This window comes from Pipistrellus kuhlii, unplaced genomic scaffold (genome assembly GCF_014108245.1).
Source record: "Pipistrellus kuhlii isolate mPipKuh1 unplaced genomic scaffold, mPipKuh1.p scaffold_m20_p_14, whole genome shotgun sequence".
NCBI classification, from domain to species: domain Eukaryota; kingdom Metazoa; phylum Chordata; class Mammalia; order Chiroptera; family Vespertilionidae; genus Pipistrellus; species Pipistrellus kuhlii.
The window spans coordinates 30,176,702-30,195,614 of NW_023425449.1; the positions used below are offsets into that span (position 1 = coordinate 30,176,702).

Genomic DNA, 18,913 nt, shown 5'->3' on the forward strand with positions numbered 1-18,913 from the left:
ATTGATATTTCTTTGTTTCTAAATTAATTTTATTGATTTTTTACAGATAGGAAGGAGAGGGATAGAGAGTTAGAAACATCGATGAGAGAGAATCATCAATCAGCTGCTCTTGCACACCCCCCACCGGGGATGTACCCACAAAACAAGGTACATGCACTTGACCAGAATCGAACCCAGGACCCTTTAGTTGGCAGGCCGATGCTCTATCCACTGAGTCAAACTGGTTAGGGCCATTGATATTTCTATCTCTCTCTGAAATCAGTAAAAATATTTTTTAAAAGAAAATTTTCTTCACACAGGGATCCAGAATAAAAATAAAATGTAAAAAGGTTATTACCACTAATGATACGATTTTATTCATGGAAGAGATTAAAATTAGGACATAATGCCAGAGTGACAGAAAACTTCAAATTCTTTTCACAATTAAAGAACTAAAAGTAACAATGACTTTGAAGTCAATCTGATTGACTGTAGACACTAATCTGACCACAATACAAGTAAAACTTGCTGTTGAATAACATTAGAAATCTCTGCAACATTCTGTAGCAAAACATAATATCATGATTAAAGGGCAAAATTTTTAGCACACAGAATTTTCCCTATTTTATAAAGTATTACTCTCTGCTTCTCATGTGAAGAATAAACTCTATTTCCCCTCTGTACTTCTGCTTTTTGGTTTCCCCTTTCATTACTGTTAATGGAAAGTTTCTCTTCAAAGTAGTAACCCTTCACAACAGATTTTCTTGGTTCTGTGGCTCTTTCTGGGATATGGGAAGACCTCTCTTTTACTTCCTGAGTTGCTTAAGTCCATGGAATCACAGCTAAATCTCCCCCTAATACAGTATGCTTACAGAGATCCTGGAGGAATCCCATCCTGACTGGCTCGACATCAAGAAGAAAAAAAAAAGTATAGAACATAGATCTCTTGGCTACCGTTTGTTATATGAAAACTAGAAGCCTGGTGCATGAATTCGTGCACTGATGGGAGTCCCTCAGCCTGGCCTGTTCTCTGACATCTCCGGAGGGGTCCTGGATTGCAAGAGGGCGGTTCTCGGGTGACGCACCCTGGAACCAGACTCCCTCCTTTCTGGTTCCTGGTTCGTCACTCGAGAACCGCAGCTGCCAAGTCACCACCACAGCACAGCAGCTCCTGCGTTCAGCATATGCCGCCTGGTGGTCACTGTGAGTCTCATAACTACCAGTCAGATGGTAGAATGGTCAGACAGTCCCTTAGGCTTTTATATATATATAGATGGGATGCCAAAGCCTGATTCTAATACAAAGTCTTAATGTTTACAAACCCAGCCAGCACAAGCAAAAACACATACTTTTAACATTCAAACATACAAACTTCAATGGTAAACAGAGATGATATCTTTTTTTAATTTATTTTTTATTGATTTCAGAGAGGAAGGAAGAAGAGATAGAAACATCAGTGATGAGAGAGAATCATTGACTGGCTACCTCCTGCACGCTCTGTACTAGGGATCAAGCCCTGGCCATGTATCGATCCGTGACCTCCTGGTTCATATGTCAATGTTCAACCACTGAGCCATACCAGCTGGGCAAGCTAAGAAATTATTTTATAGGCTAATTTTGTGGTACCTTTAAATTTTGCTCTAAATCTTTAAAGTTCAAATATGAAGTATATTTAATATATCAACATTAATTTTTCACCTTCTTCCTCAACATTTAAAAAATTTTACCACATATTTTCAACTTCAATAACTATACCTATTAAAGGTATCCATTATGGTCCAAGTTTATCATATGAATAAAAGAGGCATCCTTATTATGCTTAAACCTTTCACTGTATCCACTAGCACTATTATATAAGTTAAAAATAGTTAACTATAGTGCCCTGGCCACTGTGGGTCATTTGGTTGGAGCACAGTCCTATACACCAAAAGGTGGCAGGTTCAATTCCCAATCAGAGAGCATGCCCCAGCGGCTGCACAGGCAGCAAACAACAGATCAATCCAATCAATGTTTCTCTCTCACATTAATGTTTCTCTCTCTCTCTCCCTTCCTCTTTCTAAAATCAATGTAAAAAATAGTTATCTATAAGGCACTAATGCACACTAGGAACAAAAATAAGAATACCTTATATTTTACACACTTTAGAATTTACAAAGCATTTCTTATAGATATTATCTTACTGGATTATCAATTACTTTGCAGATATTACCTTCAGTCTTACAGATAAAGAAACTGATGGGCAAAGAAATTATTTGTCTCAAATCAGAACTAGATTCCAAATTTTTACTAATGGAATTCACCTCAAACCATAGGCATTAGTTAATATAATTGATGGCAGTCAGTATTTTGTTATTAACTCCTAATTGATCACCTGAGTAAAAATAAGAAAACTTCAGTCTCTATCTTGTCATTATCAAAAATCTAATCACAAAGAACTAGTCTGTCACGTAGCCGACCCCTTGAAAACAAAACATTTAAGTAATGTCTAAAAAATGAGATCAATAAAATAAAATTTATCCAGGAATAAAGAACACTAAGAAAAACAAAAAACAAACCCCAAAAAACAAAAAGACACTGTCTTAGAGGTGAGTTTAGATGATTCTTCACTGATATAATTTAACCTATAGTATTTGGAAATTATAAAAGAACTTTTGTGACCACTCAAGCCAAAGAAACTGCAAGATAAGTTTTAAAAAGTCAAATTAAAGTAAGTGATTATTTATTATAAGTTTAAAGGCAGTCATCTTCTATATAAGATAAAAAGTGAACTAAGATAAAGCCTCAGAAAGCTTACCTTTTGCCTTCCAGACACTGGAAATATCAAAACACTGAATCTTCCATTTCTAGCCTCTACAAAGAAATCAGCAAGGCCTAAGAAAGGAGCAAACCAGACATCCCCAGAGGCAACACAGCTGAAGGACCAGAGATAAAGTAACAGCCTCAGCATTTTCCTCACCCACAAAACTGTCACCTATCAAACCTACTTCAAAATGTTGTAAATAACAAGATGAACCGTACAATTACAAACCACCTATTAGCTAAAATGCTAAGTACCGTATTTTTCCGACCATAAGACTTTTTCCCCCCACTTCTGGCTCTAAAATGAGCCAGAAGTGGGGGGAAAAAGTCCCTGGTCTTATGGTCCAAATATAGCCTACACATATACTTTAAAAAAAAAGTTTTTTTACTTGCCCGGCTCTGTGTGGTCTCTGTGTGCTTGCCAGGCTCTAAAATGGTTCTAAATGCTGCTGTTTACTTTACAGGGTTGATTACATGTGTTTATGACTGTGATGTTGGGTTTTAATGCACATAAAATATTTTAGGACACTATTTGTTTCAGAATCTTTTTTTCTTCATTTCCCTTCTCTAAAAACTGGTGCATCTTATGGTCCGGTGCGTCTTATGGTCCGAAAAATACGGTAAATAGCACTAGTCCCTGAGAGCCTTCTCAATGATACTCAGGAAAATATCACCAAAAGCCCTTTTTGTCAGAATACTGATAAAGGTTCATTTCCGTTAAGATTGGGATGAAGTAACAAAAGAATTTTGTGCATATTTTCAATGTTGATTAGTTTCCCATATTGCTCTGCAATTTACTTTACAAAACTTCACATAAAGCAAGATTTTCTTTTTTAAAATATCCATAAATACAATGTTGATTATCAACATTTTAAAATAAAATTTGAACATTTACATAAGGACTAGTATTAAAAACAAATATTTAAGCCCTACCTGGTTTGGCTCTGTGGACAGTGTTGGCCTATTAACTGAAGGGCCGTGAGTTCGATTCCAGTCAAAGGCACATGCCTGGGTTGTGGGCTTGATCCCCAATGGAGGGGTGCAGGAGGCAGCTGATCAACGATTCTCTCTCATCATTGATGTTTCTCTCCCTCTCCTTTCCTCTCTGAAATCAATAAAATTAATATATATACACATATATATTTATATATATATATGTACATATATAAGGAACATAAGGATTTTGACCATCAGAACTTTTTTTGTACATATAACCCATATTAGAATTAAAATTTCAGTAAATTCATATATTAACAATGAGTACATATTTAACAAGAAGATCCACGTTTCTACTGCATTGGGAGACACTATTGTACTTACTTCTGTATAACGTTTTGCAAGCTTAACATCATACCCAGTTCTCCCTTCATCTTTTCTCTGTTAACACGGCATTCTGCCAAGTATCGAAGAGCCTACAGCAGAAACAGTAATACATTAATTCATGTGTCCAGACTATTCAAAATTAAACCCACTACTAACTTACTGCAAGAGGAAAACAGCTTTTTCTTTTTACAAACAACCGGTTTTGAAGTATTTAGAAACCCTTCTTTAAATGTGATCATCAGAGCAGTCCCCTGGGGGTGAAACGATCCTTTGAGCTAAAGTAGCTGATTCAGCTCTTTGAAAGGAAGGTTCCTAACTTATCTGCAAGGTCAAAATTAGATTGTTCCTGGTTTTATTTTTATCACTCCATCTTGTCAAGGATACAAGAAACTATATTCCATTTATTAATTTCAGGGAGTAGTCCCTACAGCCATCATTTCCCTGGATGCTTTTCACATAAAAATTAAAATAAACTGCTGAGGGAGTCAAAACATCCAACCACCTTCATGGAATCAACTGCTTCTAGTTTTACAATTCACCTTCAATACGTCTTCTTGTACTGAAAAGCAAAAGATGAGCTCACCTCACAAATTTCTACTTTCTGAGTTCATTTTTCCTAGAGTGCTTTTCTCTTAAAATGTAAAGTGCATTTTGTAAGTATATCCTTTGCACGCCGATTCTCTAGGGATCTCATTAGCTGAGATCCCATAATCTGTAAACCCCATAATCTCTCATCATTTACCAGACGATGGTACATGATTCTCAGGAGAATACTTCTGTGAACCACACCATCCAGAACTCTGCCATCCCAGTCCAGTGACAGTCACATTTTTTATCCACTGCACCATTTTCAAAGTGCCTGGTCCTTACCAAAAACGATACCATCTCTGTAACCACAAATTCAACCTGTCTCTGTCTATAATGTCCTATCCTTTCTGCAACTTCTCCTACCTTGACTTTCATTTCAGTCCATAAATGATTAACAGCCATGGGAATTGCCATCCTTCCATAAAAAATAAAAATAATAATCAGGACCAGAGGCAGCATAGAACTGTAACCCCCGAGAGAAGAGAAATGACAAAGGGGGCCCTACAATTGCCAAATCTGACTGTGTTGGAAGCAGTTTCCAGACTGTAGCACAGGGAGGAGGAGCCCAAATGGAGGTCACTGGTCTTGCTGAGTGAGGGGATCAGAGATCAGAGTTGGGGAGGTTGGGGTGTGCAGTATAATAAAAAATAAATATTTGATCTCTGTCTGGTTCCTGGCACAAAGCTCCTAAAACCCTTGGAACTTTCTGGGTGGCGAGATTGAGCTCTACAAAAACCCCTGGACAAGGAGATTCACAATTTCTCAGGTGGTGACTACATCCCCTTGCCAGGAGGGAGGTGCACTCCAACTCCACAGGAATAGAAGTTCCTGTGCTCAGGACGCTTCCAGACCCCGCCCTGTGTTCCTGTTCCATGTATCCTTTATAATAAACTAGGAAACGTAAATAAAGTGGCTTCCTGAGTTCTGTGAGCCATTCTAATAAATTGCCAGACCTGAGGAGGGGGTCAGTGTAACGCCCAATTTATAGCTGCTCTGTTAGAAATATGGGTGATGTTGCCTAAACCGGTTTGGCTCAATGGATAGAGCGTCGGCTTGGGGACTGAAAGGTTCCAGGTTCGATTCCGGTCAAGGGCATGTACCTTGATTGAGGGCATATCCCCAATAGGGGGTGTGCAAGAGGTAGCTGATCGATGACTCTCTCTCATCGATGTTTCTAACTCTCTATCTCTCTCCCTTCTTCTCTGTACAAAATCAATAAAATATATTAAAATAAAAGAAAAGAAATATGGGTGATGTAATACTTTCAACTGGCTTTTGAAGAGAGGGCAGTCTTGTGAGACTTGGAGTTTAACAGCTCCAGCTAGTTTGTGGCAGAATTGAATTGGACTGTTGAACACACAGCTGGTATCCACAGGGGATCAGAGAATTGACTGGTGTCAGAAAACATTTTTCAAAATATCCTTAATCGCAAAATTACAACACCGAGACTGAAACCACTAAAGGCAACTTACAAGCAAAGCTGAGTGGACAACAGGGGGGTTGGGATGGTCCATAAATAAAATAAGGCCAGGCAGACATCCCTGATCCTGGACAATGGCTCTTCTATTTAACGGATCTGCCGCCAGGTCCCGCAGCTGGTTAACTACCGATAGAGCATCGGGTTCTTCATTCATGGTGGAGGAGGAGGAATTCATCTTCTCTGCCAATCACATGAACAAAATCTTCTTACATTCTGTAGAAATAGTTTGCAAAATTAGTTCTAGGCTACTGAAGGACATTATGGCATTTGTTAAACAATTAGGATTACAACACCTTAAGAAAGAACAGATGAGTCTAAATCACAAAAAAGAACTGGCAATTCCAGTTTAAGTAAAATGAACATAGGCAGCTGACTAAAATATTTAAAAAAAAATCAAGTTATTTATGTGTATACAATGTTCAAAGAATATGTGTCATCTTCAATAGTCCAATAAATTCCTTTTAGTAACACATATTTTAACACTAAAATATCACAATGAACAAGATCTTTACAGTTCAAGATTGTAACACACAAAGGATCGCAACCTTCACTACACTTCTCAAACTGTAACACTGCCAGTACTTTTTTCTCTAGAATACTTCTGGAGTCTAAGTCCCATCTCAGGGACAGCTTTTTTCTTATTCATCTGTGAACAAAACCCAGCAAACTGAGTCTACAAAAGATAAAATCCATCAGGAAAAAAGAGAGTCAAAGAAGGCTGTGAACAAAGAAACCAAGAGGGGTACCTCACCCTGGGCCTGAGCCAGTGGAGTTGGGAGGTCACAGTGAGTCTGATCTAAACCTAAGCACATCTGTCCATCTCTGAGAGTGCCATGTTCAGAAGAATGAAACAGAATTTGGTGGATTCATTTGACAGATAAGTAAACAGTCATAGAGAAGTTAAATTCCTCCTAGGTGGCAAAAGTTAATATGGTATAGAACTTGGCTAAAATCTTATTTACTAGCTCTTAAACTGGTCAGCAGTTTTTCCACTTCCCATACAATTCTTTTACATTCTCATACAATTCCATAAAAGTGAACATGATATATATTTTTTAAAATATATTTTATTGATTTTGTACAGAGAGGAAGGGAGAGAGATAGAGAGTTAGAAACATCGATGAGAGATAGACATCGATCAACTGCCTCTTGCGGTGTACACCCCCTACTGGGGATATGCCCGCAACCAAGGTACATGCCTTTGACCGGAATCGAACCCAGGACCTTTCAGTCCCCAAGCCAACGCTCTATCCATTGAGCCAAACCGGTCTTGGCTGAACATGATATTTTTTAAAAATGTAATATGGTAAACATACAAAAGCCAAGAAAACAATATTTTAAAATAATCTTCATATAAACAGAAAGTTAAAAATATAACTTCAAATCAAATTACACAATGTATACTCCTTACTAGGAAGAATATAAAGGTACAAATACTTTCCACAAATTACTACTTTAATGTTCATTTCAATAACATTGCCAACTGGGGAAAGATGCTGGAGACAAAATTATAACTATAGAAAAGCTATTACAGTTACTTTGGACTGGCTGGTGTTGCTCAGTGGTTCATGGCTGACTATAAACCAGGTCACAATTTGATTCCCAGGCAGGGCATATGCCCAGGTTGTGGGCTCGATCCCCAAAAGGGGATGTGCAGAAGGCAGTTGATCAACGATTCTCTCTCATCATTGATGTTTCTATCTCCTTTCCTCTCTGAAATCAATAAAATAAAAATATATTTAAAGTTATTCTGTAGTCAGTTTGGCTCGATTGGTTGGGTGTTGACCTGCATGCACCCAGGGGTTGCCAGTTCAATTCCCTGTCAGGTTTCACTCCCAGTAGGGCGTGCAGGAGGCAGCCAACTGATGTTTCACTCTCACATAGATGTTTCTGCTTCTCTCTCTCTGAAAATCAATTAAAAATTTTTTTTAAGTTATTGGGGGAGAGATGTAAGAAAGTAGAACTGGCTCTACCATACATTTAAATTTACAAGCTTATTAAGAGTAAAGCAGCAGGAGTGGGGTGGAGGTACAAAGAGATAAAAATATTACTCCCAGAAAAGCTGTTTACATACTCAATAAAATGAGTCAGACCCAGGGCCCACTTCATGGTAACCATAATTTTAGGCAAACCACTTATACTCTTTATCAGTTTCTTAATCTGTAAAATGGGGTTAGTTGTAGCAGCTACCAAATGGTGCAATGTCCAAAGTAAAGTACATGTTAAAACTGGTGCCTAGCTCATAGTAAATGCTCAATAAATGATAGTTAAAAGTTACATGGAGCCAAAACCGGTGTGGCTCAGTGGATAGAGCATTGGCCTGCGGACTGAAAGGTCCCGGGTTCAATTCCGGTCAAGGGCATGTACCTTGGTTACGGGCACATCCCCAGTAGGGAATGTGCAAGAGGCAGCTGATTGATGTTTCTCTATCATTAATGTTTCTAGCTCTGTCCCTCTCCCTTCCTCTCTGTAAAAAAATCAATAAGCTATATATTTTTTTTAAAAATTACATGGAGTCAAAAATCAATGAAAAACTATTCAATAAAACACCAATCAGAAAGAATATATGCACCCCTAACGTTCATAGCAGCACAATTCATCATAGCTAAGATTTGGAAACAGCCTAAGTGCCCATCAGCAGATGAGTGGATTAGAAAACTATGGTACATCTACACAACAGAATACTAGGCTCCTTTAAAAAAGAAGGAATTCTTACCATTTGCAGCAGCATGGACAGACCTGAAGAACATTATGTTAAGTGAAATAAACTAGGCAATGAAAGAAAAATACATGCTCTCACTCATTTATGGATAATAAAGAACATTATAACCTGATGAACAAAAAGATAGACACTGAGGCATTAAAGCACCGAACAGACTGTCAAATTACAGCAGGAAGGCTGGGGAGTGTTGGGAGGGGGAAGAGATCAACCAAAGGACTTGTATGCATGCATATAACACAACCAATGGACACAAGACACTGCGGGGTGGGGGATGAGGGCATGGGACAGGGGATAGGGAAGGCTGGGGGAAAGTCAATGGGGGGAAAAAAGAGATATATGTACTACTATTATATGTAAAAAATAAAATTAAAAAAATAAAGTATCTTCAGGAAACAAAAAAGAGAAAAATTATTCAATAATTATGAATGACTTCTAAGCAATTTTTAAAACCCACTGCTAAGAATCTTTAACTCATACCATGTTAAAAAAAAATCATATTCCAGATAAAATTAGTAAGTTTTTAAGTCTGCAAGCAAATGAAAAATAAAGGATTCAGAGAAAACAGTGCTTTATCAAGATAGTATTTGGGAGACAATTTTCTGAAATGAAAATATTACAGTTACTGGAGCAATTTTTTAAAAAGACTTAAAGAAGTAGACTGAATACACAGGGATAAGACGGGGTTTGGGGGCATGGTGTATCTTAGGTGCTTCTATTATCAACAGCCTGAATATCCCTGTTTATAAACCAGCTTACCCATGAGCTTTATGTGCTGTCACTAACACAAACCCTAATTCAAAATGGAATCAGCAGAACTAATTACTGGTTCAAAGGCACAAGAACCAAGTCACAGTTAAGAACCAAATATTTGGCCCTGGCTGGTTTTGTTCAGTGGATAGGGCATTGGCCTGTGAACTGAAGAGTCCAAGGTTCGATTCCCGTCAAGAGCACATTTCTGGGTTGCAGGCTCAATCCCCAGTGTGGGATGTGCAGGAGGCAGCTGATCAATAATTATCTCTCGTCATTCATGTTTCTATCTCTCTCTCCCTCTCCCTTCCTCTCTGAAATCAATAAAAATATATTTCAAAAAGAACCAATATTTCCCCTAACTGGTTTGGCTCAGTGGATAGAGTGTCAGCCTGCAGACTCAAAGGTCCCAGGTTTGATTCCGGTCAAGGGCATACACCTTGGTTGCAGGCACATCCCCAGTAGGGGGTATACAACTGATAGATGTTTCTCTCTCATCGATGTTTCTAACTCTCTCTCCCTCTCCCTTCCCCTCTGTAAAAAATCAATAAAATATATATTTTTTAAAAAGAACCAAATACTCAGGTGATGGCTTTTTACATAAAACATTGGCCTTGAAACTGACGAGCTCTATTCTCACCAAGGGAGTCCTTAGAGAACTAATTACTAGTGGGAAGTATTCTGAAAAGCGTACAGGCTTCTTGTTCCTTTGGGATGAACAAAAGTCAAAACAGTAAAAACTTCCAACCCTCAAAGCTCAGTGGTGGGGAGAGGGCTCAAATAAGGGGTATACAAAGGAAAAGGTCAGAAATATAACAAGGCACCAAATACCCAAGCATAAAGAGCAGAGGCTGAAGCTGTGGCCACGTACTGCATTTCCTATGACACTTAAAGAAAGGCAAGAAAGGCTGGCAGGAGCTGTGATTTGCTCCCCTAAATTAGACAAGCTTTTAAGACATATTTTTTATATTTCAGAGAGGAAAGGAGAAGGAGAGAGAGAGATGATTAAAGAATCATTGATGGTCTCCCTTCTGCATGCCCCCTACTGGGGATGGACCCCCCCCACCCCCCCCAACATGGGCTTGTGCCTTGACCAGGAATCCAACAGTAACCTCCTGGTTCATAGGTCCAGGCTCAACCACTGAGCCACACCAGCTGGGCCTGCTTTTTTTTTTTACCTTTAAGACCAGCACCTGATGCAAGTTAGTTTTGAATTACTATTTAAATATTCATGTATATTTTAAGATTTTTGGATGCAAAGCTAAAATTGCCAAAACAGACATAGCTAATTTTTTAAAATCACATCCTCACCAGCAAATGAGAAAAATGTAAAAATAAAACAAACAAAAATTCTGTCTTTATAATTCGTCTTATTAAAACACATACGTACATACTGCATACCTTTTATTTTTCTATTTATTTATTTATTTATTTATTTATTTATCTATTTATATGTTTATTTATTTGGTTCAATTTGGACAAATCATTACAAGATAATGGATACTCCCCAAACGTTAACCAGCACTCTGGTCACCTAAGAGATCTTGTTAAAAAGCAGATTCTGATTTAGTAGGTGGGGTGAGGCATGAAATTCAGCATTTCCAACAAGCTTCCAGGGGAGGACTATGGTGCTCAGGGGAACTACACTTGTAAAAAACCAAGAGTTAAGTGATAGATGTGAGACACCTGTAGGGTAGATGTCCGAAAGATTTTTCTTTCAGCCAAGATTTGTGATTCGACTCAAAGAATTACTAAGCTCGCATATACACTAAGAAGCGGACACACACACACACACACACACACACACACACACACACACCCCTGGTCCGGAAGGTGAGTCTTTAAAAGACAGCACTGATATACTTCTGGCTTTCCCCTGACTAGCAACCGGCAGCAACTCTTTGAAAAGTTGGTGTACCCGCTTCGAGCCTCAGTTTCCTCACTTCATAATCCTGAGTAGCTGTTCCAGATCAAAAGAAAATGAAAACTTAAGATGATATGAATAGAGTACCGGCAGCTACCAAACAAGAACAATCCTTGATCCTGCGGGGACTTCCATTCCCCCAGATGGGGGGGGGGGGGGGGGGGGGGGGGGGTATGTCCTGCACCGTCCTAACCCCCAAAGGAGTTGCTGACAGCACGAATGCATCCCAAGAAGGGCTTTGCTTTGTTTTTAAATACAAGGATGTGAAGACTGGTCTCTCTTGAATGAAGTCAAACACAAACCATGTGATCGTACTCTTAGTGTGTAGACACGATGGGGCAGAAAACGAACAGAAAGTTACCGAAGAAGCACCCGGAGAGATGGAGGGAGATGACACCCATGAATAACGCTAGGATTCGTAAAGATCCGACAGAGAGGAAGTGAGTAAGGCTAACATTTGCCCAGGGCACATGGGAGCGGGCGCTTTAAAGAGCCCGGCGGCGTCCCGATCGGAAGGGAGGCCGAGCGAGCGCCCTGCCCAGGCCGCCCCGCCGCCTCGGAGCAGGGTCCGCTCTCCGCGGCCTTCCCGGCGGCGCCTCCGCTTTGTCTCCCGCCCGCGGACCCTACGTACCGCTGCAGGGCTTCAGGAATCCGGGGCCTGCCGCACCATCGGGGCCGCACCGAGGGACGAGACAGAGGGGCGTGGGGAGGGGGGGGGTCCCCTCCGTTCGCAGCCGCCGCCGCGGCCTCGGATGCAGCGGACACTGACTCCTAAAGCCGAACGGCGAGGGCGCCAGCGGAAAGAGCTTCTACGGACTCTCCCCCATGACCCTGAAACCTCCGGCGGGACTGCCCTCTGATTGGCTGGCGCCGCTGCGACGCGAAGGGAAGGCGCCCAATCGGCGAAGGCTTTCTTGGGCCGGAGCGTTCATTGGTCACCTGGGGCAATGCCCTGAGTGTGGAGCGGGAGCGTCCAATGAGAAGCCTGGAGCCGGGGCTGGACCGAACGCCTCGCCGTCCGCGGAACTGGTTCCAGCGGAGAAACCTTCGCCCTTCCTCGGCTCCGACTCCCCGCGCTCCCCTCCTTGCGTTCAGAAATTCAAATGGAACGTGTGTGTGTGTGTTTCTCTAGCAACTCTTGTAGTTCTCAGGAAGCAATTTCATTCGCTTCTCTGAGTCTTACTTCATAATCTTTAAAATGTATTTGATTTCCCCCCAAGAACACTGGCACTACCGGAGGCTTTCGTTCATGTCTCGCTCCTGTCTGAGTCTTCCTAGCAGCGCGAAGTCCGCAAGGTGCTGTGATGCGTCTGTAAGTGAACTTAAAAGCCAAAAGTTTGCTTTTGCTCAAATGTACTTACCTTCCCTGATTCTTGCGTTAGCTTCCTTCTAATAAACTCGAACAGTAAATAGGAGCAAAGTGGAGCAGGAAAGGTCTCGTTTGCACTGTTTGACCTATTGCAAAAAAAAAAAAAAAAAAAAAGGTTGGGCATGGTTTCTGTTTCCCAAAGTCACAAGAGGGGATGGTTATAAGTGAACGCAGAGAACGCAGTGAACAAAGAAAAAGGAGAGGATACTCGTCTAGGGCGCTAGGAACTCCAGCCTCACTTGTTAACAATCAACCAAACCAATCTATTTCTGAAATGGGGGGTGGGGGTGGGGGGTGGAGGGTGGGAGAGGAAATTGTAAGTGTACAAAGAAAGCTATATGAAGTGTAAGTCTAGCCCAGTTGGTGTGGCTCAGTAGTTGGACGTGGTCATGGTTCGATTCCTGGCCAGAGCACAAGCCTGGGTTTCGGGGTCGATCCCCAGTGGGGGGCATGCAGGAGGCAGCCTATCCATGATTTTCTCTTGCCACTGATGTTTCTTTCTTTCTTTTTAAAAAATTTTTATTGATTTTTTACAAAGAGGAAGGGAGAGGGATAAAGAGAAGCATTGATGAGAGAGAAACATCGATCAGCTGCCTCTTGCACACTCCCTGCTGGGGATGTGGGGGCAACCAAGGTACATACCCTTGACCAGAATCGAACCTGGGATCCTTGAGTATCCAGGTGGAAGCTCTAGCCATTGAGCCAAACCGGTTAGGGCACCACTGGTGATTCTATCTTTCCCTCTCCCTTTCTTTGAAATCAACAAAAATACATTTTTAAAAGGTAAATTAAATATAATCACCTTTCTGACAGTGTAGAGAGACGTTTTTCCTAGTAAATTGCCATATAGAGGTTAGATGACTGGTATTAAAAACCAGGGAACGTATTTGTAAAAAAAAAAAAAAAAAAAAAAAAAATTACCAGTTTCATAAGCATCTATGAATTATAGTTCATAGGGAAGTCTTGAAGGCTTTAAGAATTTATATTATTGCCCTAGCAAGTTGGGCTCAGTGGATAAAGAGAGTGAGTGTTTGTGGACTGAAGAGTCCAGGTTCGATTCCCATCCCTGGCCCTGGTCAGGGTGTGTGCAATGTGGGAGGCAACCAATCTCACATAAATGTTTCTCCCCCTTCCCTTCCACATTTTCTAAAAATCAATGGAAAAATATCTTTGGGTGAGGAATGAAAAACAAACAAATACATAAATAGTTTATATTCTCATATTGAAAATATATGCACTTGACACCTGTGAAGTCACACTATTTGCCATTATGAATCATTGCTTGTTCTTAGCCTCAGATATCTTGCCACAAGACACAGCTGGAATATCAAGTTTCTCAGTGGCTGTGTTGCTTAAGACACATGAATAAGATAATGGCAGTTTCATTCACTCAGTTTTTTTAACAACCATTTTTGAAACACATGCAAGAGACAGTCTTAGCAATGAATGAAAAGATAAGAAAAACCATTATTACTGTCCTCAAGGAGCTCATGTACTGTGTTTCCCAAAGTGTGGTACATGTACCCCATAGGGGTACGGGAAGAGTTTGGTGGGGGTACACGTTGCACCGGAGTTTGGTGGGGATATGCACTGCTCCGTGCTTAGCTGCGCCTAATTCTATGTTCTCATGAGTACGAGGAGTACTCAGCATTACGAAAATTATAGAAGGGGTACACATATGTCAAAAGTTTGGGAAACACTGATAGTACAATGGTTCCCAAAACATTTTTTTACTTAAAACATTTTTTGACCCTATAGCTTCGATATATGTATGTGTATTTATTCATAAATTCTTTGATATACTGTCATGTTAATACTTAACAACATGTCAAAATAGAACATTTTAAAGGATGAGAAAAAATTATAAATAGGAGCCCTGACTATTCACCTGGATAAAAAATAAAATTGTATCCATATCCATCATTTAGCAAAATAAATTCCAAATGGATTAAAAACTCAATTGTAAAGAAATAAACATAAAAAAATCCTGTCAGAAAAATATTGGTTACTACCGTACATGCAACAAAAAGTAGGGGAGACTAAATAAGGCTGGAACCTGCAGTTAAAAAAGAAAGAAACGCACATATTTGACTTGTTTTAAAGGAGTTTTTTTGTATGGCAAAAAGATGTATTAGCAATGTCAACAGAAAGAAGGTTTGAGTTAAGTCTGCAACTCATTGGGCAGATAGAAGGTCAGGAAAAGAGAGGAATAAAATGGAGTCACTGTGGTTAACCTACTAAGTTATCGATACTAAAGCCAAATAAGCTGAGGCGTGAGGAAATAGTTCTAATTGAAGATTATATATACATCTCCTATAGATAACTCTCTGGAAAATATAGGAAAGAATGTTTACACATCAAGAGCACCTGACATCCATTATCCAGACCATTGGTCTTCCGGAAGGTTATCATCTCAGAACAATCCAGAGGCTAAGGAAGCAGGACTGAGTCTTCTCAAGTATGTACTTTTTACTATAAGAACTCTCAGCTTTTCTTTCTTCTTCTTCAAAATATTCTGGGTATTGCCTAGTTGTGTTTATGATTTGAAAATTCTGAGACACTTGACTATAAATCTTTATCATTTCGTTCTAGCCAAAGCCTCCTTATCCTTTGTGCTCTGATGAAAAGTGTAACATTCAAAAGTCAATTACAAGTTGTCAAGAAGGGAATAAACGACCCTATAGAAATTGGGTAAAGAATATAAATTGGGCCCAGCTGATGTGGCTCCATGTTTATGTATGAACATGGAGGTCATATTTTGATTTCCAATCAGGCCACATGCCAGGTTGCAGGCCTGATCCCCAGTGTGGGGAGTGCAGGATGCATCTGATCAGTGATTCTCTCTTATCATTGATGTTGCTGTCTGGGGATATGCACTGAGACAGCATATCCTCCTTCTCCCTTCCTCTCTGAAATCAATAAAAATATATTTTTAAAAAGAAAAAAACAGAGACCAAGGTACCTGCCTTTCAAGATTGCTGTCGGAATTAAAATAGTGTAAGAGCACATAGCTTAGTGCTAGAGAAGATGCTTAGAAGATATTCCATAAAAGTATATTTAGCCCCACTTCTCTCTGTATAAGAATCTACTACCCAGCATAGATCTGGTAAAAGCTCATTTATAAGGATAAAATTCATAAGTGCTTACTAATCCTGGAAGTGGGGGGTAAAGAAAAATCTTTAGAGAATTTAAAGGAACCAACTCACTTCCCTGAAAATTGGTAAATAAAAAGAATCAAACCAAGCATTATACTTATCTTTTTTACTAGTTTATGTACTATACTTCAGAATAACAAAATAGGTGATGTGGGATAATTATCTGAAAACTGGTAAATATTAAGAAACAAGCATTCAACATGCTTTTCTTTACATTCCTCAAGGTAACCAAATAACTAATAGGAATGATAGAATATCACCATTTTGCAAACCCTTAATGAGATCGTGGATGTTGGCAATGATCACTAATAGCCATTAATGTTACAAAGAAGAGAAACACATGAACATTATGTAGTATGGAAGTATGCACCACTACCTATGAAGTATTCTAGTCAAAAATTTAACCTGGATCAAATCAAGCCTCTATATTTAACTACCAGTTTACAGAAGGAATTTGTTAAATGGTACCATAGGAATGTAATCAACAAAATCCTGAATGTGGGAAATTTCTATAGGACAAAAATCTTTCTTTTTCAAAACAAAAAGGGTGGAGAAGGGGATTATGTAAAAAATATATATATTTCAGAGATATTCACCAAACATGATGTGTAGTTCTTTTTAATATTCTGATTCAAAGAAACCAATTGTAAAAAAAAAAAAAAAAAAAAAAAAAAAGTAAAAAATAAAGGGAGAGGAAATGGTGACATCAGTAATAGTCAACAATATAAATAAATAAATAAATAAATAAATAGGACACTCAAATAAATTTGAACACTGGATTGATGATATTAAGAAACATGATCAATGTTTTAGGCCTGATACTGACAATATTGCTATGTTTTAAAAAAGACTCCTTAAAAAAAAAAAAACTTCCTTAACTCCTAATGATACACACTGAAATATTTATGGTTGAAATGACATGCCTGAAATTCACTTCAAAAGGATCTAAAAGTTTGACTGTATGAGGCCCGTGTGGTTTATTCTCCAGCACCTCCAAAGCAAACAAACAAAATGAATGAACGAGGCCTGGAAAAGTTATGGATAGAACCAGAAGCTATGAGTTTGCTTATTGTTGAAGCTGTATGATGGACACACAAGGATTCATTGCATATGCTTCTTACTTTTGTGTATGTTTGACATTTTCCATAATTACAATTTAAAAAATAAAACCTAATTAAAAAACATTAAAATAAAAGAGTTCTGCAAGTCAGGGTATATCCCAAGAACTGATTTACAGAAAGAAATGTCACAGTCTCTGGAAGGCAGGTCTTTTCATTTATTTGGATATACATATTTTTGGATATATATCAGATCACTTTGTATACTGATCTGAGAAGAAAAAAAAATATCAAGGCTTAGAATAACCAAATGTACTCAACACTGCATGATTAAATCAAATAGCTCAACAATCTTTCACTGGGCACCATTGTAAACACTTTCATTTGCACTGAGATTTACATGACTTAGGGGATTTAAAAGATCTCTCTCTCTCTCTCAACCATATTTGCCTTTAATAGTGATCAGAGCTTGAAGCTAATGGATCTAAAATATTTGGCATTTAGCTGTATGTTTGAACTTGCACCTCATGTGAGATGATATTGGCCCACCAATTACCGTAGTCCTTGTAGCCGAAATCCTCTCCTGGACACATCCAGCCCCACCGTGTCCTAAAGCACCCTCACAAGGGCACTTCACTGCTCTCCCCAGTGGAATTTTACCAGCTAGGTTTTCCTGAATTTTAACTCAGGACCATTTGAGGCCCATTTCAGTGTTATCTTTTCTACAGACAGGCTATCAGAGCTGGAGAAAAAGCAGAACTAGAGAGAAAGGCTCTGGATTTTTATGGAAGATACTGTGTACGTTTTGCAGATTATTACCTACCTCACCAAATGGGATTGTCATTAAACCTAATCTGAGAAGCAGGCTGATGGACACATGTGGACATTTGTCCTCTACCACTGGATCACAATGACGTGAGCTGACCATATGTCCTTCACAGCTATTATTTATAGAGCTCTTGAGCTAAGTGAGGCATTGCCTTTACATCAGTCCTCAGGGCCACCTTTGAGGTGGCTATTTTCCCCCACTGAGCACATCAGAGACCAAGGGAGGCTGATTGATTTGCCCAAGGCCACATAGCTGGCATGTGGCAGAGGCATAACTGAACATGAGTCTGTCTGATTTGGAAACCCACATTCTTTCTACAATAGAATTAAGCTTCACTGTCTACCAACATGAACAAATGGGAACCTGATCTTTTGTTAAATCTCTACAAGGAAGCTGGCCCACAATGTGCCTTGATCACCTAATAATACTAGCCTAATATATACTTAATAATGGATAAATCTCTGCTTAAATAATGACATTATAATCCTTTAATTTCCAGTTAGCCATCTGGAAGCATAGAAAGGTCAAGGGATTTTTTTCAAGGCCATAAAGTGAATGAAAGCTCTGATTCTTTTCCTCTATTCAGTAAATACTCCAACTAGCAGATGAAGTTACAGTCCATTTGGATTCTGCCAAGAAAGCTGAGCCTTAATTTGGGTAAAAACTCCAGAATCAGATACACTAAAAAGAAAAATAAAGTTATTTTTTTTTTCTAAAATCCCCAAATGGGTTGCCTGTAATCTTTTATATGTTTCCAAAGTTAGCTATGCATACAAATCACTTTAGATTCTAGGAAGAGGCCTGGACTTATGTATTTTTTCAAACATTTTTATTGATTTTTAGAGTGAGAGAGAGGTGGAGAGAGAAATGTGCATGTGAGAGCGAAGTATCCATCGGCTGCCTCCTGCACACCGTCCACAGGAGACTGAGCCTGCAACCT

General features: G+C 39.3%; 1 protein-coding gene and 1 long non-coding RNA gene across 4 annotated transcripts in view; one reads left to right on the forward strand and one right to left on the reverse strand.

The window, feature by feature from the left end:
• Nucleotides 1–6,344, reverse strand: part of ARMC1 (armadillo repeat containing 1) — a 19,846-nt gene extending 13,502 nt beyond the window's left edge. For all 3 annotated transcript variants that reach the window (XM_036437083.2, XM_045581442.1, XM_036437084.2), the window contains exons 1-2: nt 6,162–6,344; nt 4,099–4,190 (exon numbers count right to left, since the gene is read on the reverse strand). In XM_036437083.2, coding sequence (XP_036292976.1) covers nt 4,099–4,190; nt 6,162–6,344 — 275 coding nt within the window. The remainder of the gene's footprint in view (nt 1–4,098; nt 4,191–6,161) is intronic.
• LOC123652309 lies at nt 6,249–15,539 on the forward strand. Its single transcript, XR_006741578.1, has 4 exons — nt 6,249–6,384; nt 8,504–8,510; nt 12,202–12,874; nt 15,251–15,539. It is a non-coding gene; the product is annotated as an uncharacterized LOC123652309 (long non-coding RNA).
• Nucleotides 15,540–18,913: the final 3,374 nt, after the last annotated feature.